The sequence below is a fragment of the Podarcis muralis genome, chromosome 15 (genome assembly GCF_964188315.1).
Source record: "Podarcis muralis chromosome 15, rPodMur119.hap1.1, whole genome shotgun sequence".
Lineage (NCBI taxonomy): Eukaryota > Metazoa > Chordata > Lepidosauria > Squamata > Lacertidae > Podarcis > Podarcis muralis.
In genome coordinates, this window is record NC_135669.1 from 29714793 (window position 1) to 29737021 (window position 22229).

A 22229-nucleotide genomic window follows, 5' to 3' on the forward strand; every position below is an offset into this window, starting at 1 on the left:
ACATGCAGAGAAAATGGGGGCCAGAGGAGAAGTTGGTGGGCTGCAGATAGGGGAAGCCCTATCTGTTGCATCTGACCCACAGCCAGAGCTTCCTCGCCTGTTTTGAAGCAGGCACAACCTCTGGGAAGGAAAGTTGTCCCACATGGAAGAGGAGAATAATAAAAATAGGACAACACGCCACTAGTAGGTGCCAGACAAGCTGCAATTCGTACATTGTAGGGGGCTGGACTAGATGACCCCCCCAGACCCCTTCCAACTCTATGTATCTAGGATTCTATGAATTCTGTGGACAAGGCCGACGCTTATCCATCTGTTTGGGGCCAGCCGGGTCAAAGGGGAGGGTGTGCCAGAGAAAATGCTGAACAAAAGGGGGTCCCACAGGGAAAGTAGGAGACAAAGGTGGATCTGAACAGCTGGCAGCCCTCTGATTCCTGGCCCCAATCCAGGTTTTCCTGGGCCATTCTCCCCATTCCCCAGCTTGCCCTTGGAATCCCAGAGAGTGCCCCTTCCTGAGCTCCCCAATTCTGTGCTTGTGGCAAATTGGGGCCAGTGAAGCTGAAGTCAACAGGGATAGGAGGTGCTGGTGGGAGGGTAGCCCTCCTTTTGGCACGTTCTTTTCTCTTCCTGAGCTGAGGCCTCCTTGTGGGATTCCCACTTCAGAGCTTGCCATGGGGCCCTCCTAACTCTCTCTGCCGTGCTAAGTCTCTGGATAGGAGGATTAAGCCAGCAAGAGGTTACCACTTTACCCTCGGCCCGAAGGAGACACCAGTCGTAAAAGGGGAGATAGATATATATTTCTGCTTTCCAAGGCTTCCCCCTCAGGTAGGCCCAGCCCCCCGGCTCTCAAGCCTGGGACCTTTACGTTGCCGGCCAAACAACCAGCCAGGCAGCAGAGGCCTTCTTCTGCGGCTCCGGGCTGAGCCAGCCTGGCTCTGCTGGCATTTCTGCTGGGTGGCATGCAGGGCTTCTGAGGCAGCAATCTCAACAGCAGCGTTGGGGTCATGGCAGAGAGGGCGGAGGGCTGTGGGGAGACAGAAGAGGCAGGGCAGTGGGGTAGGGCCACAGTTTCCCTCCTGGGGTGGGGAGGGGATCTTCAGGGCCTGCTTTTGACCCCTCGACAGACTCCTTCACAGTCCAGTTTCACTAATGCCACTGCCCCGCTCTGTTCCCTTTAAGACCTGAAATGGTTAGGGAGGACCTCCAATGGTGACCCAGAATCTTGTCTTCCCAGCAGCCTGTGTGAAACCCGCACTCAGGACCCTCAGACAAGAGCAGCACACTCCCCTCCTGTGGTTCCCAGCAACCAACATTTGGAAGCGTTGCTGCTGCTGACCGTGGAGGCAGAACATAGCTTGATAGCCCTCTCTTCCTCCATGAATCTGTCTAACCCCTTTTCAAGCTGTCCAAGTTGGTGGCCATCTCTGGCTCCAGTGGGAGGGAGTTCCATAGGAACACGAGAAGATTCTGCTGAGTGAGGCGAAGGGCCCATCTAGTCCAGCATCCTCTTCTCACAGGGGCCAAATGTCCCTAAGAACCAAGGAACCTAGATAGGGTCTCTCTTGATATAGAGGTTCCATGAGAATATCAGGAGAGCCTGGCTGCTGGGTCAGGCCAAAGAGCCTGGGCAGCCAGCCAGATGTCCCAAAGGGAAGCCCACAAGCCCTCTTGTGATTCCCAGAAGCTGGTTCCCTCCAGAGACATCTCCATGGCTACGCCGCCATTGTGGCTAGCATCCATCATTGGCTTTCTCTCCCTCCATACTCTGCAGCTTGCAAAAAACAAAACAAAACACTCACAAAAAACAACAACACTCCACTTCTCCTAGCTTTGGTGCTGGCAATTGTTGTCAGAAAACAGGGGTCCCCTTAGAGCCAAGACCTCACCCCTGAGGCACTTTGCGAAAGGATGCTAGGTTCCTCGCGTATCACAGCCTCAGCATCCCCAAACTCTCCCAGTCATTTTTCACTCTGTATGCTGAAGGCTGGATGTTGCATCGAGAGATAGGCTTCAATTTGCCATTCCCACCCATGGGATACATCCGGTGGCAACACTCACCTACCAGGAGCCGGTCCAGATCCAGCTGTCGGAGGCGCTGAGCGTCCGCTGTCTTCACAAGGATTCCTTGCAGGAATAAAAGGGACATCTGGGTCTCAATCCGGGGCAGGGTTGCCAACTCCAGGCCTCTCATGGACCTCCTCCTGCCATCCCTGGTGCTAGGGGTAGGGGAAGGATAACCCGCCCCGCCCCCACTGCCTCTAGCCTCTCCTCCAAAGAGAGAGGGGGCCATTGGTCTCCTCCTTCCTCACGTGCAGACACACACCGGCCAGCTTGCAGGCTGCGATCTGAACTCCTTCCCAGGTACAGCACAGGTACTGGGGCACATCAGCCAGGATGGCCCCCAAGAGCGCTGGATTCGTCTTAGCCTAGGAGAAATCGGGGGGAGGCCACATCAGGTCACTGCCCAGCAGGTCCATTGTCAAAGAATAACAGAACTGTAGAGTTGGAAGGTATCCTAAGGGCCATCTATTCCAATCCCCTGCAATGCAGGAATCAAAGCTCAAGAATCCCTGGGAGATGGGCCATCCAAACTCTTGTTTGGAAACCTCCAATGAAGGAGAGTCCACCACTTTCCAAGGTCATGGAATCATAGAATTGTAGAATTGGCAGGGACCCCAAGGGTTAAGGGTCCAACCCCCTGCAGTGAAGGAATCGCAGCTAACAAACCCTTGCAATGCAGCAATCAGGAATATCTGCCCCCATTTGTTTCTTGGAAGGTTAGACGTCTGCAGGTGCATTTCCCCATAACTCTCCTTATCACACAAAAAAGTCTGAACTGTTGTAAAACTGTGACAGGGCTGCAAATTGGCTGCAATGGGGGAAACATGTATTTGTCGGGATGTGACTGAATCCTACCCCAAAACAGAGATGGCCTAGATGCGCCCTTAATTCTCTTGGAGCAAAAGAAGCAGCACGTTTGGAGGCACCTAAGGTAGAAAAGAGCAGGGACTGGTGGCACTTTCCTTCCAGTTAAAAGAGTTTGACCTCCCTATCCCTCCTTCTCTCTCTCTCTCTCTCTCTCTCTCTCTCTCTCTCTCTCTCTCTCTCTGCTTTGGAAAGGGTTCTAGTTTGACTCTGCCTTTGCTCTAACACAGGCACCTCCAAACTTGGCCCTCCAAATGTTTTGGGACTACAACTCCCATTATCCCTACCTAACAGGACCAGTGGTCAGGGATGATGGGAATTGTAGTCCCAAAACATCTGGAGGGCTGAGTTTGGGGTGCCTGCTCTAACGCTTGTAGGAAGGCAACAAGATTAAATAAATGAAAAAATGTTTTCACCTGGCACCTAAATATTAGGGTCAAGGCTGCCCAGTTGGGTCTCCCTGGGGACAGCATCCCAAAGGCGCTCTAAGTTTCTGGTTCTCATGGTTTAGGGTGAACAGAGAGAAGAGCAGGAGAGGAAGACCAGCACGAGAGGAAGGCCCCAGAGAGAAAGGCATTCCTGGTTGCTAGGAGGCAGCTGAGAGAAGGTTTCCTGGCAATGGTGGCAAGAGGTGGCGCCCAGTCCCAGCTTATAGGCTCACTCACCAGCTGTCGGCACACTTTGCCCATCAGGTGGATGTGACGTGCACCAGAGACATCCACCAGCAGCTGCCCAGCCTCCATGTCCCCTGTGAGATCTTGCAGGCCCACGAAGGGGGCACATGATGTGAAGGCAATGGAACAGGCCTGGTGGAAGAGACGGGGAGGGTCACACTCTGTCCAGCCCCACCTGGCATAGACTGGGGAAGGAGGGGTGGGGAGGACTTGGTAATTCTAGCTGATTGGGTGCAGAATTACAATTTCATAGAACTGTAAAGTTGGAAGGGACCCCCAAAGGCCATCTAGCCCCAACATCCCACAATGCAGGAATCGCAGCTAAATAACCACTGCAGAACGACTCTTAAACGTCTGGAAGTCCTCCCTAATGTTTAGTTGGAACAGGGTCGTAAATGTAATTTAAAACAACATAAACAACAATAGCAGCTCGTCTGTCATTTCTCAGAGGCAGTGACGCTTCTGAATACCAGTTTCTGGAAATGACAGAAGGGGAGAATTGCTTGCATCTGGTCAGCCACTATGAGAACAGGATGCTGGACAAGATGGGGCATTGGTCTGACCCAGCAGGGATCTACTGATGCTGTTATGTTGACCCCTGGTCTCTTGACAGCTGACTGGTTTCATGGTGCACAGGTAGAGTGTCTGGGAGCAGGAGGCTCAAGGAGAGGGGTGTGGGTATGATGCCGTACCTTGGCAACAGTGGGGCTGGGTTCCCTGAAGTGCAGCAGGAGGGCAGTCAAAGACCTCCCCACCTCTTTGGCAAAGGACTTGTCCTCCTCTGGCTGAGTTGCCCTGGCCAGCTGGCCCAAGAGCTCAAAGGCTGCTTCGCGGAGGGAATCATCCACCTACAGCAGGAAGGGATAGGAGTGGGGAATAAGAAGATCTGATGAAAGAGGGAAAGGTCACCACTTGCTAGGACCCAGCGGGACACAGGGAAGCACCCATACTCTCCAAGTGTCCCATTTTTCCAGGGACAGTCTCAGAATTACCAGTCGCTGGGAAGCACTCGGCAAGGAAAATGGACCCTCCCCTTCCTGGGTTTCCAGAAGGTCAGAAACAGGACTCTGGGCTAGGAGAGCCTTTGCTTTGACTTTGATCAGGAAGAAAGGGCCAACTCACGTGCCAGAGGTGCCCACGGGCCTGGCCGGCTATGGCCTGGAGAGCACGAACTCTGTGTCGTCTCCCGATACATCCCCACAGCTTGCCCAGGGCACACAGGCTCTCACAGGCCACTTCGGGGCTGGAGTCGTTGGCTGCAGCCTGGAGCAGAGTCGCCAGCAAAGACTCCTGGTGCTTCTTTGCCTACGGAGAAAATCCCACAGCCCTCAGTGGCTGGGATTCGCCTACGCCTACAGAGTCTCCCCCGCCCAGGAAACCAGCTTGGATTGGATAGAGGGGCCTGATCTAGTGGCTGGCAGCAAACCGTTTGCCAGGGGGCTTCAGGACAATATGCAGAGCTCCCACCCCACCCAGCTGCACTTCTCACTTCTTTTCCTTTCCCCTTCTCCATTGCCTCCTCTTTCCTTCAGTCACACCGGTCACACCCACAGCAGTGTGGTGTAGCGGTTAGAGTGTTGGACTAGGACCTGAGAGAGACCAGGGTTCATTTCCCACACACCCTAAAAAATCTAGAGTTCCTTGCAAGACATCAGTTGCTTCCTGAGCTATGATAAGCTGATTTGAGCTGCTGCGCAGCTAAAGTTTTGGATCTCTCTCTCTCTCTCTCTCTCTCTCTCTCTCTCTCTCTCTCTCACACACACACACACACACACACACAGCTCTTCATCACCTGCCAAGGTCCCGTTTGGAACCCCTTGAACTACCTCATGGGGGGCTTCTGTTGCCACGTTCCCCAGGCCTCGGAGCGCCAGGGCTCGCAGGGTGGTGCTGCCATCCTGGGACCTGGCCAGCATCTCTTGTAGAAGGAGGTTGAGCATCTCTGGCGTGTGAAGCAAAGAGTGGCCTGGGATCTGAGCCAAGCAAAGGAACCATCAGTAAACTCCTGCACTAAACTTCCCAGCACCCCCAACATGAAAACGTGGAAAGTCCTAATAGACAAGATGTTAAATTGTTTTTATATGCAACAACAGCGGCAAGAGTATTGTTAGCCCAGAAATGGAAGCAAGAAGAAATTCTGATGAAAGAAGAATGGCAGATGAAATTAATGGACTATGCAGAATTAGATAAAACGACAGGAAGGATTTGAAACCTGCGGGACCAGAGATTCACAGAAGATTGGAAGAAATATACGAACTATTTGAAGAGCAACTGTAATCAACAAATTACGCTAGTAGGGCTACAAGAAGTTTTGTAAGGAGAAATATATGAAATATTTCAAAGTAGAGAAAGAATAGAGATACAGTGCTACCTTGGGTTAAGTACTTAATTTGTTCCAGAGGTCCGTTCTTAACCTGAAACTGTTCTTAACCTGAAGCACCACTTTAGCTAATGGGGTCTCCTGCTGCCGCTGCGCCGCCGGAGCATGATTTCCATTCTCATCCTGAAGCAAAGTTCTTAACCCAAGGTAATATTTCTGGGTTAGCAGAGTCTGTAACCTGAAGCGTATGTAACCTGAATCGTGTCTAACCCAAGGTACCACTGTATTAGTTATGAGATTTAAATGTAATAGTGAAAGTAAGAAATGCATATTAAGTGAATAGATTGAAAAATTTTCAGATGTGATTGATGGAAGTAAAAAAAAACTGTATAAGATGTAAAAGTATGTTTAATTATTGTTGAAAATGATATGTTAAAAAACTAATAAAAATGTATATAAGAAAGAAATATGGAAAGTCCTTAGGGAGAGGCTTATACAATAGCAGTAAATACAATACCTCCATGCAGAAGACCAGGCTGAGGTCTCTGTAGGCTGTTCTAGAGGAACTTAGATGGGGTAGGAGGTGATGCAGGAGGTCATCAATGAGGGGGCTCTGTGAGCATGCCATGGACCTGAGGGGCAGGGGGAGAAAAGGAATGATTAGAACATAGAAGAGCCTGCTGGATCAGGACAATGGCCCAGTGGTGTAATGTGGGTTGCCAGCTCCCGGGGCTGCGTGGAGCACCATAGGGAAGGCAGGAAATGGACAGAGTATGCATGAACATTCAACTGTTTTGCGGTGTCCGTGTCACCCGGGAGATCACAACCACAGTGATAAGAAAAGAAGAGTTGTTCTGTTGTCTGGAGAGGTCACTTCCTGGTTTGCATAGAGAAGCCATTTTCAACGAAGCCCAGCAGCATAAATAGCATGTCATGTGATTGATTATGCAGGGTGGGGCTTACCTGCCCCCCCCCATATTGTAATCAAGTTGATACTGATGGTTAACGGAACAGGACACTTCAAACAATGGCAAAAAGATATATTTAAGTTTAGCAGGGAAAGAAACCTAGGATTAAATATAAATTGTTAACAGAGGCAAACAAAAGAGGTAGATTTGCCCTACCAGACTTACAATTATATTATGAAGCGTCCTGTATCTGTTGGCTTAAAGAATGGATGAGTTTAAAGAACCCAGATATCTTAGATCTGGAAGGTTATGATAACAGATTTGGGTGGCATGCATATTTGTGGTATGGAAAAACGAAGGTACATAAGGGTTTCATGATTCATATTGTTAGAAAATCATTATATTCTATATGGGAAAAGTATAGGAATCTATTAGAAAATAAGACCCCATGGTGGATATCACTACTAGAAGCATTCTCAGTGAAAAAAATTAAATATGGAAAAAGAATGGATAACATATAGAGAGTTGTTGGTGGAGTAGGGAAATCAGTTGAAATTGAAGAAAGACATGTACTTACTGATTGGTTCCAATACCACCAACTAACTGATATTTTTAAAATGGATAAAGGAGTGGGATTTAGGAATGAATTATCAAGATTACATAAAGATCTGTTGGAAAATAATGCAAAGGTTCTGTCAAAAGTATACAAAATGTTGCTGGAATGGGAGACAAAAGACGAAGAAGTAAAATCCGTAATGATACATTGGGCAAAAGATGTGGGTCATAATATACAGTTTGATTCATGGGAAAAGTTATGGAAAGTGGATTTACTATTTACTGTTCGTTAAAAGAGAACTATATGAAAATGATGTACCAATGGTACTTAACTCCTACAAGACTTGTAAAAATGTATTAAAAATGACTAATTTATGCTGGAAATGTAAAGAGAACAAGGGTACATTTTATCAAATGTGGTGGACCTGGAAGTCAGTAAAAGCCTTCTGGGAAATGATTTACAATGAGCTAAAAAATATATTTAAAATAACGTTTGTTAAAAAACCTATTAGGTATAATAGGAGAAGAGATTCTGAAGGAGAAAAAGACCCTATTTATGTATTCGACAACAGCAGCAAGAATGTTATATGCCCAGGGTATTTGATAAAGGAGTATTGAAAAAGGAGACTTAATAGATTGGATAAAAGTATTTAGTCGCAGAAAAGAGAAGAGCTAAATATTGGAACCCGGGGAGAGGAGTGGGGGGGAAGTACATAAAGATATGTGATTTGTTATGGATGAATGCAAATAATATTGTATGCTTAAAAATTTCTAAAATAAAAAAAATATTTTATTCAAGTTGCACCCCTGACCCCGTGGTCAGCCAGAGGCCTATTGGAACCCGCAGGTAGGATCTGAGCACAAGAATCACCTGGCTAAGAGGGCGACACCCTTCAGGTAACTGCCCGGCTGCATCAGGAAGCTCCAGGTGTCTCCTGAGATATCCATCTCCCCAGCCGATTCCGGGAGAGTTCTGCTGAGGACAGCCTGCAGCACCAGCACAGCCTGCCTGGGAGACAAAACCAAAGACTTCTTTCCCCAGTCAGCTTGGAGCCAGGCAGAGCCCCTGCCCCCCCTTATTTGACTAAAAAGAGTATAAAACTCGCATTGACTTTCTGAACGTCTAGTTAGGCTTGTCTGAACAAGAGTACTGTAGTTTGAAAAGATTACACTGAAGAAGGCACCTGCCTGGTATCAAGAGGCAGGGAGTTCCAAAGTGTAAGTGCTGCCACACTAAAAGACGGAGTTCTTACAAACACAGAAGAGGGGTTATGTGGCACCCGTTGCAGTGCCAGTTCCGCAGACTGAAGCGTTTGATTGGGCAGAAGTGGGGTAAGGCGATGTTGCAGGTAAACTGCTCCCAAGTGGTTAAGGGCTTTCTATGCTTCTAGGAACACCTTGAACTTGGCCCAGCGGCAGACTGGCAACCAGTGCAGCTCTTTGAGCAGAGGTGTTGCATTTCAGCAAGGCTCTGTTCCTGTCAGCAATCGCGCTGCAGCATTCTTAACTTACAGCAGCTTCTGGGGGAAATACACAGGAAGCACCACAAAGAGTGCACTTGTGGGGAAGGGCAGCGGAAAGAGACGCCACCTGGGACTGACGGAAGATGGGCATTACCTGCGGGGCTCCAGCGGCACCATTCTGCTGCATGCCATCCTTTTCAGAGAAGAAGGGTCGGGCGTCTCTGATTTCAGGTCCGTGCTGCTGAGTTGGCACAAGAGAGCGTGGCACAGCTTTGAGAGCAGCGGGAGCTGGCTGGTGCAGTCCTCCAGAGCCAGGACTCCCTCCCGGAGGGACACAAGAGCCTGGAACAGGGTTATTTATTTATTTATTTATTTATGTAATGCAAAAACTTTTTAAATAAAACTTTATTTTTTTATTTCTGATTTCACACAATTCCTTTCTTTCTTTTGTCCTTCTTTTTTGAGTTCTATTTATTTATTAACGTTCTTATGTTACATCGGTAAACATTATCATATTACATCACAAGGCTTATTATAATATAATTTTCAACATGTATACAAAGTTTATATACAAAGTTTATATACCTAAAGAAAAGAAACAAGGACAAAAAACTATTCCAAAATCATATATGTACCAACACTTTGGACTTCCTGTCTATCCCGTTATATATTCCTTTTCCACAAATGAATGTACTCTTATTATTGTATATTTCTTTACATTTTATCTAGTACATTCCTATATCAAGATGTACCCTTGGTCTCATTTCTCAACTCAATCTCTCTCCAACGTCAATGGGTGGATTGATGATTGACGCAATTTCATGCCATGACCCGGAGCCCAACCCCCGAGCCGGCAGAGAGCTGCCTGTATTCAATACAGGCCCATTAGAATTTCCTTTTTAAAGGATATTTGCAAAACCATATTGAAAAATCAGAACTCCTATTAGAATAAACAAGTTCCATTTTAAATACTGGAATACTAAATAAGATGGATAACAATGTGTAATAGAAAAAGAAGCATGAAATTAGGTTAAAGGTGTGTGAAAGAAAGCAATAGAAGTGGAAAGAAATTGCAATTGAGTAGATTGGAAGTCTAACACAAAGGTGGGGTGAGGGGTGGTGGATGGTGATGGGGAAAGGAATTATCTGTGGGATTGAGTGTAGGTATGTTTGAACATTTTTAAGGATTGTATGAAATGTATGTTTGTATGTTCGCAATATGTGTGTATTAATGTTGAATTGGACGCGGGTGGCGCTGAGGCTTTTACCCACAGCGCCACCCGGCTAGGGCTTGCCGATCGAAAGGTCGGTGGTTCGAATCCCCGCGGCGGGGTGCGCTCCCGTTGCTCGGTCCCAGCGCCTGCCAACCTAGCAGTTCAAAAGCACCCCCGGGTGCAAGTAGATAAATAAGGACTGCTTACTGGCGGGAAGGTAAACGGCGTTTCCGTGTGCTGCGCTGGTGCCGGCTCGCCAGAGCAGCTTTGTCACGCTGGCCACGTGACCCGGAAAGTGTCTCCGGACAGCGCTGGCCCCCGGCCTCTTAAGTGAGATGGGCACACAACCCCAGAGTCTGTCAAGACTGGCTCGTACGGGCAGGGGTACCTTTACCTTTACCTTTAATGCTGAATTATTTTAACAATAAAAACTTTAAAAAATTTTTTTAAAAAGAATTTCCATTTCAATGCACATTCAACAATTATGCCTAGCAGAGCCCTCACCATGACGTAGCTGGGGGTGCCCCTTCCTTCCCCCCTCACCACGTTGAGCAGATGCCTCAGGACAGGTTCGCTGTTATCCTTGTACGTTGCTACAGCCACCAAGAGCTCCATCCTTGCCCTGGGGAATGGTACAGGTGGTCAGCAGACTCAGAGAAAGAGCGCCGCTCTGCAGGAACGGCGCCAAGGGTTGGATCTCCAGTACAGGTGCCCACAAAATACTGTGTAGAGGCGCCCCCTGTTGCGAGTAACATCCCCGGACTAGATTTGGGGTACTTTGTCCCATCCGTATATTTGAGGGCTTTCTTTGAAAGAAACTCGGAGCGTTGTCATTAGCCTCAGATAGTTTTAGGTAACCTCAAGGAGTTTTGGATGGCTTCAGTGGGATTTCAAAGGGGCTTTAGAAGAGCCTCAAAGGAAGGGAGGATTTTTAAAGTGCCGTCCAGTGACTCCCGGAATCCTTATCTAGCTGAGATATGAGCTTGTTTTCTGGGAGTGTGTCTTTTCCCCTTATTATTCTTAAAAGCTGTGGCGCTGTGGGTCAAACCACAGAGCCTAGGACTTGCCGATCAGAAGGTCGGCGGTTCAAATCCCCGTGACGGGGTGAGCGCCCGTTGTTCGGTCCCTGCTCCTGCCAACCTAGCAGTTCGAAAGCACCTCAAAGTGCAAGTAGATAAATAGGTACTGCTCTGGCGGGAAGGTAAACGGCGTTTCCGTGCGCTGCTCTGGTTCGCCAGAAGCGGCTTAGTCATGCTGGCCACATGACCCGGAAGCTGTACGCCGGCGAGATGAGCGCCGCAACCCCAGAGTCGGTCACGACTGGACCTAATGGCCAGGGGTCCCTTTACCTTTACCTTTACTCACTCTGCTGAGGCTCACAGGAGACTTGCTTCAGGTGCCATCTTCTAACCAGAAGTCCATCGCCCCCTGTTGTTTTAGGAGGAGGGCTTTTCTTGGGTGGGGGTGGCATGGGGGTTTTGGGTTCCAGTTCAAAGAGCACAGCAAACTCCCGATGCCTGCTTCTGAGCCCTGGGAGTCTTGCACTCACCTGTCTGGGAGGAGGGTCTGCTGAAGGAGGGTGGCACAGACCGCCCTGCAGTGGCGCTCCGTCAGCACACAGACGGCCTGGGCCAGGGAATGGCGCTGAGTTGCATCCTCTGATTGCTGCACATAGGAGCAAATGACAGCCACCAGGTCGGGGATCTAGAAAGGACAAGGTTGGGGGAAGCTCTGTAACCCTCATATATTTGGGGTGCCATTTATAAGAGCATAAGAGAATCCTTCTTATGTCCAGCATCATAATAAATGTTGGTTCAGGTGGGGGCAGGAATAGATATAGGGAAAGGAGAATTCCCTGGATGCCAAATCCAGGTTTGCGGCAAGGACTCTTTGGTGAGAGAACCCCAGAGGAGAACTAAAACAGGCAAAGGCAAAGTCCGGCCCTCCAGATGTTTGGGTCTACAATTCCCATCATCCCTGACCACTGGTCCTGTTAGCTAAGGATGATGGGAATTGTAGTCCTAAACATCTGGAGGGCCAGACTTTGCCTGTGCCTGATCTAAAATCACGAAACATGCAGCAAAGCAAAGCATAGAAATATAGGCTGTTAGATCTTTAAAAATCCGTATTTCCAAGTGAGTTCCAAAATAGTCCCCTTTTCCCCCAGCATAGGAAAATATCACACGTTTAGTAAGTTAAAAATGATTTATTTACAAACTCTCCAAAGGTCAGGTTCATGTGCTTTCCCATACATCAGTCAGACAGGTTGCACAGGCAGTAAAACTTTGTTTACTTCCAAAGCGGTGGAAGTTCCTAAATTATCGGCATAGGAGCTCAAAAATGGCTGCTGAGAGCCATGCAGTTTGAGCTGGAGCAACCACAAAGAAATCCAAAACGGTATTAATTGCACATTTATTCAAAATCCATTTCAAACTGTTTTGTTGAATTAATTCAACAAAACTGATGAACGACCCAGCGATAGCCTGATAGCTGTTTACACCTCCAGCCACCCAATTGCCTCTTAGCACCTCCCTAGGTAATCCCACTGCCCCCCACGGGGGGCGCTACCTCCCACTTTGGGAACCGCTGGTCAAGTCCCTCCCTCACCCGGCCCTTACCTTGTCCTTCAAGGCTGCCCTCTGCTCCTTCACAACCACCTCAAACCACAGGAGGACGGCCTGGTCGCAGGTGGGGCTCACAGCTCTCAGCTGCTCCAGCAAGGTGCGCAGGAAGGCCAGGATCTCTTGCGGGGGCAGAGCGCGGCTGACAACCTGAGCCAGGGCAGGAAGGTAGTGGGGAGAAAGTGATTAGATGTGCCCCACCTTTGGTTGCCATCTCCACACCCTCTCCTTCCTTGGGCAGGTGCTGTGACCTAACTTAGGGTCATGGAGGTTCTGGGGTATTTTGGGGGGTGGGAGGCAGGGATAGGTGTATGACAGGGTTGAAATAGTTTTGTTACTATATTTACCAAGCAGGGTGCCTGCAAGTGGATCTCTTGGGATCCTACATGGAGGTGAGAGTAAGGTTTAAAAAAGGATCTCTCCACCCCCCAACTCCCAAAAGCCCCCTGCCAGAGTCTTGCCTGCCTACCTGCCCTTCTCTGGGTTTCACTGGGATGGTTGCCTGGCAGAAGATCAGTGGCGTAGCGTGGGGGGTGCAGGGGGGGCCCGGCAGCACCGGGCGCAACATCTGGGGTTAGGGCAAATCCACAGGTTAGGGGGCGCAAATCCACGGGTTAGAGGGCGCAAATCCACGGGTTAGGGGCGCAAATTACTTGCCTTGCCCCGGGTGCTGACAACCCACGCTACGCCACTGCAGAAGATGAGGCCAGAGCATGGGGAGAGATGGATCAATCTGCCCATTGCCCTTCTCTCTGTTCCTCATTTCCCCCCCCTAATCTTAAATGGACTTCTCCAAGTTTGCAGCAATTTGCGATTTTCCTTTTCCATCCTCAGGGATATCCAGTGTGCTGTAGTGGTTAGAGTGTCACACTAGGACCTGGAAGACTAGGGTTCAAATCCCCCATTTGGCCACAAAGTTCACATGGGGGGGGCAGTCCCTGCCTCTCAGCCTAACCTTCCTCACAGGGTTATTGTGGGGATTAAATGAGGAGGGGGCGAAACATGGATGCCACTTTGAGCTCCTTGGAGAAAAAGGTGGGATATACAGTGGTACCTCAGGTTAAGTACTTAATTCGTTCCAGAGGTCCGTACTTAACCTGAAACTGTTCTTAACCTGAAGCACCACTTTAGCTAATGGGGCCTCCTGCTGCCACCCCGCCACCGGAGCACAAGTTCTGTTCTCATCCTGAAGCAAAGTTCTTAACCCAAGGTAATATTTCTGTGTTAGTGGAGTCTGTAAACCGAAGCGTCTGTAACCTGAAGCGTATGTAACCCGAGGTACCACTGTACATGCAATAAAGAAAAACCTGCCAGCTTGTTAGTGCAGATATTTCCCTTTTTGGTATGCACATTTTGCCTGATACTCGGAGCTTGCAGGAAGGTAAAGAGACCTCCCCTAGGCCTTGTGGTTAAGGGTTAGGGCTTGGATTTGGGACTCCTGATCCCAGTCCCAGCTCCCAGTGCTTATAACACAAGGATGTTTGTGGGTTGATCCAGCTCTTCAAAAGGATTGCCACCTATCTGGCTTTCCCCATTGCTTTAAGGACACCACAACGGGTAGACATGGGAAAGGCGGGTGCTTTTCTCATTACTGAACCTCTTTGCTGCACCTGTTGAACTTCTGCCTTGCCTAAAAGGTGGCAACCCTTAGCTGTCACAGGCATCACCCAGGGCCAAGGCACGTGTCCCTTGCCACATGATCCACCGCCCCAGGAGGATGAATCCTGCCTAGGGGTGCTATTCTCCAGGTCGAAACCTTCTCCCAAACACCTGCCTCCTGAGGTCCACTCCCTACAATACCTTCGCCAGCTGGAGAGAGGCCGTGCGCACCTCCCGGGGGCTGCTCTCGCTCCGGAGCTTGCGTTGGATGCAGTGGAGCTGCCAGGCCACCAAGCGGCCCCTTGGCCTTTGGGTGCCTGCAGGAGATACCCAAGAAGGGAGATTTTGACTCAACATCAGAAAGAACTCTCTGATGACAAGAGCCGCTTGACCATGGGATGGACGCCCTGGGAAGCTGACGGACTCTCCTTCCTTGGAGGTTTTGAAGCAGAGGTTGGGTGGTCCTCTGTCAGGGGATTCTTGAGCTGTGATTCCTTGCAGGAAGTTGATGATCTTTGGAGATCACCTTCCAACACTATAATTCTATGTCTCCCGCACCTTCCGGCATCCTGTTCTCACAGTGATCAACTAGATTCCCTAATGGGAAGCCCGCAAATGGGATCTGGGCATAACAGCATCCTCGCTCAGTCGTGAAGCTCACTTGGGTGTGACCTTGCACCTCTTAGCCTAGCCTACCTCACAGAGTTGTTGTGAGGGTGAAATGGGGAGGAGGAGAACCATGTACGCCACCTTGAGATCTTTGGAAGATAAAGGTGGTATCTTAATTAATTGATCGATTAAATAAATAAAGTGAATTAGCAGCCCAATATTGCCTGCGCCAACTGGCAGCATCTCTCCAGATGAGGATGGAGATGGGAGTTCCTCCCAAGTAAGGAAGACCTACATTGTGAAAGGGGCTAGACAAGCTCACCTTGGGTGCTTAGCAAGACCCTGATGCAGTCGACAGCACCCTGCCGGATGCTGCCCAGCACGTCACAGGTGAAAGGCCCCAGCGCCCCAGCCAGGCGGCTGAATTGCTCCGGGGGGATCCGTGGCTGTGCAAAAAGAAAGGAAGCTGCCATATACCAATTCAGGCCATTTGTCTGAATTGTCCACACTGACTGGCAGCTAAGACTCTGCCCCTAGGAATAAAGCAAGATTCTGGTCCTCAATATTCTGAATGAACTAGGAACCCAGGTCAGGCTTGTAAGAAGCAGCAACCTTTGCATTGGTAATTTTTTTAGGAACACAGGAAGCTGCCTTATGCTGAGTCGAACCATTGACTGATCTTGCTCAATACTGTCTCCACTGACTGGCAGCAGTGTCTGTCCAGAGTTTCAGGCTGGGGATGTTCCCTGCCTTACCTGGAGACGCCAGGGATTGAACCTGGGACCTTGTGCATGCAAGGCAAATCTTCCACCACTGAGCTATGGCCCTTCCCCAAAATAAGATTCTAGTCCTCATGGTTTGGAATCAAGGACTGTCAAGTAGGAGCATCAAAAGCTGCCTTATATCAAGTGAGACCATTGATCCATCTGAGTATGGCCTTACTCACGGAAGCGCTGGTCTTCTGGCAATGAGCCCGAAGCAAGTGCACCCCAAGCTGCAAAGCCCGGGCACGCTCCCATTCCCGCTCCGACACCATCCAGTACCCCAGGAGCTGTGGAGAAAATGGAGGAGAGGGGGAGGAACAATCAGCCCCTGGCCTGAACCAGCCCGTCTTTGCCCTGGCAACACAAAAGTAATGCTGGTTAACTGCGGGCAAGGCTCTCCCTCCCAGAAACCCCACAGAGCGAGTTGGAGGGTGGTGCATGTCTAGAGAATGTCCTGCTAGCAGAGCTGGATTCAAGATTGGAGGGGGCAGTCCTCTTGGCCCTTGCAGGGTGTAGTAGTTCATCATTCCAGATGGGGCCTGCTTGGTGTTGGCCAGCTCTGGCTTCTCAAGAGCCCCACTGTCATGGACTGGTTGGAAACAGAGGAGTAGTGGGAGAAAGCAGCTGGGGAACCCCCAAGGGAAGAAGGCTCAGAGTCAGGGGAGTGGTGGTGGGACAATGATGAGGGGTCAGAGGGAGAAGACTGGGAAGTGAAGGTGTCAGAAGCTGAAGAGGTAACAGGGTTTAGTGAGCAGGGAGAGTCTGTGGCAGAGAGAAATCCAGACTCAGAGGCAGAAGCTGAAGCAGGAGAGGAGGGAGGCCAAGAGGCAGAGAGGAGTCACAGGTGTTGCTCCCTCCTGCTGTGACCAGCTCCCCTTCCCTCTTGTCTCCCAGAACCATAAGAGGCATGAAGAGGGCAGAGGAGAAGTTAGCTTCATGCAGGCGCAGTCTCAGATTGCTTGGGGAAAATCTTGAAGAGGAGGGGACTTAGATGGTAGGGAAGAGGTGGGGATTTTCAGTCCTGGCGACTGATTTTCGTCGAGTAAGACTGCTGGGAATGAACTGCTCTGCTCATTAGGCCTGACACTCCACCAAGTCTGTGGAGATCACGTTTTTGCTAATAAAGAATTATCTCCAACTTTGAACTAACTGTGTTATTACCGACCTGTACGCTCCTGTGACATCTACTTTGCCCTCCCTCTGGCCTGGGAGCAAAATGTGGGAGGAGAGGAAAAGGAGAGCAGCCGGGAGAAGACAGATTTAGCAATGAGGGTTAGAAACTTGACACAGAGGCTACCTCCCGCCCTGCTCACCTGGAAGGCCTGTTGGAACCACTGCAAATTGGCACTCTCCCTTTGCTCCACCCTCACCACCTCTTCCTCCAGCAGAGTCTCCACCAGTTCCGACAGGGATGTCAGGGCACCCGTATGCAGCGCTTTAACGCTGGAAGGCAGCGGTGCCTAGTGGTGCAGAAGGAGCAGAATGCTGCTGTGGTTTTTTATTTAACAAAATCGGTGTACCACTTGAGGGTACTAAATCCTCAAAGAGATTTATGAGGACCATTTTGCAGCCCCTGGAGTGCTCCTCTTTCAGCAGGCAATCAGCTCCCAAGCAGCCAGCCCCGTCCCAACACACATGCACACCTGGCCTGCATCCTCTGCCAGCCCCAAAGGAGGAAGAGCGAAGACGCTGCTCAGGGCCGCCTCTGCCAGCGCCTGGTTCTCCTCCTGGCTCAGCTGCTCTGGCACGTGGCTGAAGGGAGAAGAGGAAGGTTGTCAGGGTTCACCATCAAATAGGTATTTGCTACTTCCCTTTCTTGACCATCCCTGAGTCTGTATTGCAGTGGGTTGGACTAGATGACCCTTGGGGTTTCCTCCCAACTCGAGAATTCTACGAGTTCTGGAGCCAAAGTGGCTGAGGGCTCCATATCTGGGTGACCCAAGGGTAGATTCCTACGCAAAAAGTTTGCCAGCTGATGCCTGCAGCAGCCAGTGGGGGACTGCATTTGTGAGCAACCCATCCCAGAGGCCGGCAGGCCATTAACGGCAGAGAAACTAAACAGTGGAAAAAGGCTGGGTCACACCCTGTCCTGGAATAACAAAATATTCTTTTAAGATGAACAAGGGCTCTCTGCAGTAATATGGCACTCTGTGTATGTTCAGAGGCACTTGGGGTTCCAGAACTAAACTTGGGCTTTGAAATCAGAGCTTGAAAGTGGCTCAGATGGATGGACACCCCATAAAAAGAAGGGGTGCTGGAAATGGGGTACTCACCTCAAGTGCCGGAGGGCAACCATCACTTGCTGGCGGACGGGGGATACAAGGGCGTCGAGGGGCTCTGCTTTGATAATGTCCTGGAACAAATGCCGTGCAAGGGACGTGCATGGCATGGGCAATGGACCCTTGGTCAGGAAGAAAGTCAAGACCTTGGCTTGAATACTTCCAAAGGATCCTCCCCAAAGGGTTGCTATCCTTTGGGCAACACACCTTAGGCCGTCACTCACCTTCCAGGACAGACCTGGTGGGTGACCAGGGCAAGTGAAAATTTGACGTCATTCATGGCCATCTGTCAGGGGTGCTTTAGCTGAGATTCCTGCATTGCTGGGGTTGGACTGGATGACCCTGAGGGTCCCTTCCAAGTCCACAGTTCTATGATTCTCCTCACCAGCAGCACTTCAGGGCATGAGCTACTGACCACCCCCACCCAACCAGAATTAAAAAACCACACTTTATTAACCCTTCCCAATGGCTTTGCCTAAGCACAGACAAAAGCAACTCACTACGAGGAGGTCAAGCAGGAGGCGTTTTTGGGGCAGGCAGAAGGTCGGGGCATCGCCTTTGCTCAGGATCGAAAGGCTGATCTCAGACACACACTGGGAGAAGCTCAGGGCCAGCTCAGCATCCGTGGCTCCCTGGGGAGGGACAGGAAAGAGGAGGAAGGAGGCTGGCTCCACAAGGATAAAGACATACATACATATATACATACATACCTTTCCTTGATGAGGTTATGGGGAAGCTCTGAATGGAGGGCAGAGTCTCATAGCCTTGCTAATAAAGACTCCTTTGTCCCGTGGAGTGTTTCATTCCATCCATCACACCCTTGTCATCATGTACTCCCGGAACAGCGATCAAAAGGAACATATACTGGATTTATGCTTTCTCTCCTGGCTTCTAAACCCACCGCTCCCATCTCAGAAAAGGAATGTGGGATATTGGAGCCCATCTGGCTCAGTATTGCTGAACCCTGATTGGCAGCGACTATCCGGGGTTTTAGACAGGTGACAGCCCTGCCAGGAGACACCGTTGGGGATTGAACCTGGGACCTCCTGCAGATTCTTTATGACTGAGCTGTAGTATATGGGAAGCTGACTCATACTACCCAGTCAGAACAATTGTGGTGGACTGGTTGGATGTGGAGGAGGAGTGGTGGGAGGCGCCGGCTGGGGAACCCCCAGGGGAAGAAGGCTCAGAGCCAGGGGATTGGTGGTGAGACAGCAATGAGTGGTCAGAGGGAGCAGACTAGGAGGAGGAGGAGGTGTCAGGAGCGGAGGAGGTAACAGGGTTTAGTGAGCAGGAAGAGGCTGTGGCAGAGAGCAGTCCAGACTCAGAGGCAGAAGAGGAGGTGGGGACCAAGAGGCAGAGATGAGGCAGGCTGCTGAAGAAGCCAGGGACTCTCCCCCTCCTGCTGTGACCAGCTCCCCTCTCCGATGGTCTCCCAGAACCAGAAGAGGTATGAAGAGGGCGGAGGAAATACAGGCAAGACAACAAAGCCTCCGATTGCTTGGAAAGAACTTAGGCAGCTGTGGGAAGGCGTGGACCTTCAGTCCTCACAACTGCCTCCTTGGGCAAGCTCTACCAGGAAAAGTTGATGTGCTCAGTAGGCCTGAGCTGTCTTGTTGCTTTGAATAAGGACACCATGTGAGTTATTGCTGACCTACTCCTGACAACCATCAAGGTCTGGCAGCAGCTCTCCAGGGTTTCAGGCAGGGGAGAATCTCAGACCTGCCTGGAGATGCTGACAGGGACTGAACCTGGGACCTTCTGCATGCAGGGCAGGTGCTCTGACTCTGAGATACGATGGTCCTTTCCCTGAAAAAGGAAAGCTAGTTAAAAAACTCCCAGCCAGCCCCACAACCTGTGCGTATCAAGTAGGTACCTTTTTTCGCCCAGTGGGGCAGCCCAGTTCCTGCAAGACAGAAAGGACAGCTGTCAGAATGGCCCCCATTCTGTCTCCTTCCTCTTGGGCTATGTCCCTCTGTCCCTCCACTGACAATTCCCGGCCAATGATGGGAAGTTGAGAAATCCAGTGAGCACCTGCTTCCCACCTCCTCCTTTTTCATTTATTAGCACCCACTGCCACCTTCTCCAATGCTGCACCCTTCAGGTGTTTGGGAACACAATTCCCACCAGGCCCCTACTGCACCCAGTGGGCACCAGGTTGGGGAAGGCCGATGTGTTGCATCTAGACTACCTCCATGACTGCAGCCTCGAAAGTGGTAGCCACCCACTTTTGCTTCCACAACAACCCTGCGAGATAGATTAAGCACAGAGAAAAGGTACTTTGCCCAGTGTCACCCTGTTGAGTAGCTGGGTGGGATTACAACCCACTGACCCACATGTGAGCCACAAGCTAAGCAAGGCTCCCCACGGGCACCCCCTTTGCAGTGCCCTCTGCCCTATTTCTAGTTAGCTCCCTCCCAGGTGCCCCTCTACCCCTCCTGCCCATACTCTGGCCCCGATCCTTATCCCTGCTCCCCTCCATTTGTGGTAGAGAAGACTCACCGCAAAGTAAGTCAACTCTGGGCCGCTAGATGTGTAATGGCGCAGGATCCGTGGCACAATTTCGCTCGCCAGCAGAGGCAGAAGCTGTTCCCGGGGGGCACGGACCGCCATGCTGCCATAAAGCAGAAGGAGGGCGCTCTTCACGCTGCTTCTCCCTGGCTCCGGCAAGCTCTATGGTTGAGGAGGAAGATTCGCACTCGTGGCAAAGCAGTCTCATCTCCCAGGGCTCCCATTTGCCTCCATAAGCGGGAGCAGAAGACTCTTCTGATGAGAGTTTCAGTCACTCGCTCTGCAACTGAGCTATGGCCCTGGAAATGGTAAATTCTGCTCTCATGCCTCCCCAACTCCACAGCCGCTGGGGGAGAGAGGGAAGAAAGAAAAGGGGGAAAGCAGGGAAGTCTGAACCTGGCCAAAGTGATGGTAAGCTGAATCCTCCCCCTCGGAGATCACCTCCTCAAAGCGACTCAGGGTCTGGAGCACAGCTGTCAGCTGTCCCTCAGCGCAATAGACCACACACCAGCAAACCCCCTGTGGGAGAGAAGGAATGACCCTAGGCTGTAACCACCTTCCAGAAAAATCCGGACTCCCTCCCACAGGATCCAGTCCGCCCGCTTTTCCATCTTCTTCCTGGAGGGAGATTCTGACTAAACATCGGCAAGTACTTTCTGAGGGTAAGAGCTGTTCAACTATGGAACGGACTCCCTCTAAGGTGGTGGGCTATCCTTCATTGGAGGCTTTTCAACAGAGCTCAGATGCACACCTGTGGGGTTTTATTTAGTTTCGATTCCTGCATTTCAGGAAGAATCCATGACCCACAGACATCCAGCCTCCAGTGAAGGAGAGTCGACTATCCGCCAAGTTCCCGGAACCATAGAACTGTAGAGTTGGAAGGGATCCCCCTGTTAGAATTCCTGCTCCATGATTGCAGTCATGGGATTTTTGTCTTTCACATGATGGTATATGTTTTGACTCCACAGAGTGGGAAGTGACGGAGACAGGGTGTTTGTGTTACTGTGTTCCGTGAAGTGGGACTATTGTCCTTTGTTCTTTTTCTCTTTGCTGTCTGATGCTAGAGAGAGAGGAGCCATGTTGAAGTGCTCTGTGTGTGTTTATATGTAAATAAAGTAGATTAGCCAAAATGCTGAGTTGCTGAGGTCTGTCAAGCAAACTGCGCAAAGTCTGCGGATCCCTAAGTGTGCCGGTGTCGGTTGGCATCGGTCGCTGTGACGTTTGGGCTGAAGAAAGCTTTTGAAGCTCCCGAACATTCAGCCAGGAGGGAGGGAACATGCCAGTCGGGAATGTGTCTCTGCTAGGGTCCTACTCGAGTGTAGGCTGAGCTCCTGACACCCCGAGGATCGTCAAGTCCAATCCCCTGCAAGGCAGGAATCACAGCTTGATCTCTGGAACCGTTGTGCCAAATTTGGTGATGGTATCTTGCATGGGTACATTTGGTGGGGGTGGCGGAGGGAAGCAGGTTAATGCAGGGCATACGACCCCCCTCCCAAGTAGCAGGGCTTGCCTTCCGCTGGGCTTCCTCCGTGTAATCTGTGTGCAGCAGCAGATCCAGAAGTGTCTGCGCCACCCCATCCGCGTCCTCTGCAGCAGACAGTGCCATCCCCAAAGTCTTGTAGAGAAAGCCCTAGAGGGGAGAGGGAGGGTGGTGGCAAGCTGAGCAGCGCAGACCCCAGTCAGCCAGCAACATAGCAGACACACACATCCACAACCAAGGTGTCTCACCCACGGCGGCCAAGACCTTAGACATAATTTACCTCCAGTATACAGTGGTACCTCGGGTTACA

At 50.5% G+C, this 22229-nt stretch overlaps 1 protein-coding gene across 3 annotated transcripts; it reads right to left on the reverse strand.

Annotated features, from left to right (window-relative positions):
* Positions 1–11: 11 nt before the first annotated feature.
* Positions 12–21498, reverse strand: LOC114585105 (maestro heat-like repeat-containing protein family member 2B). 3 transcript variants are annotated; one of them, XM_028707390.2, is made up of 23 exons: positions 20836–21497; positions 20431–20601; positions 19805–19834; positions 18429–18560; positions 17923–18002; positions 17293–17401; positions 16963–17109; positions 15832–15936; positions 15208–15331; positions 14478–14593; positions 12675–12827; positions 11606–11760; positions 10561–10678; positions 8997–9184; positions 8251–8388; positions 6434–6548; positions 5423–5569; positions 4719–4901; positions 4289–4444; positions 3588–3728; positions 2321–2423; positions 2056–2121; positions 12–1021 (listed from the first exon to the last, which is right to left on the reverse strand). In XM_028707390.2, exons 2-23 carry the CDS (start codon positions 20539–20541, stop codon positions 819–821), a joined length of 2820 nt encoding a protein of 939 aa, XP_028563223.2. In that variant the 5' UTR covers positions 20542–20601; positions 20836–21497; the 3' UTR covers positions 12–818. The 3 variants fall into 3 exon arrangements, with proteins under 3 accessions (XP_028563223.2, XP_077775991.1, XP_077775992.1); XM_077919865.1 differs by having other exon boundaries at positions 20431–21497; XM_077919866.1 differs by lacking the exon at positions 8251–8388 and having other exon boundaries at positions 20431–21498.
* Between the last annotated feature and the right edge of the window lie 731 nt (positions 21499–22229).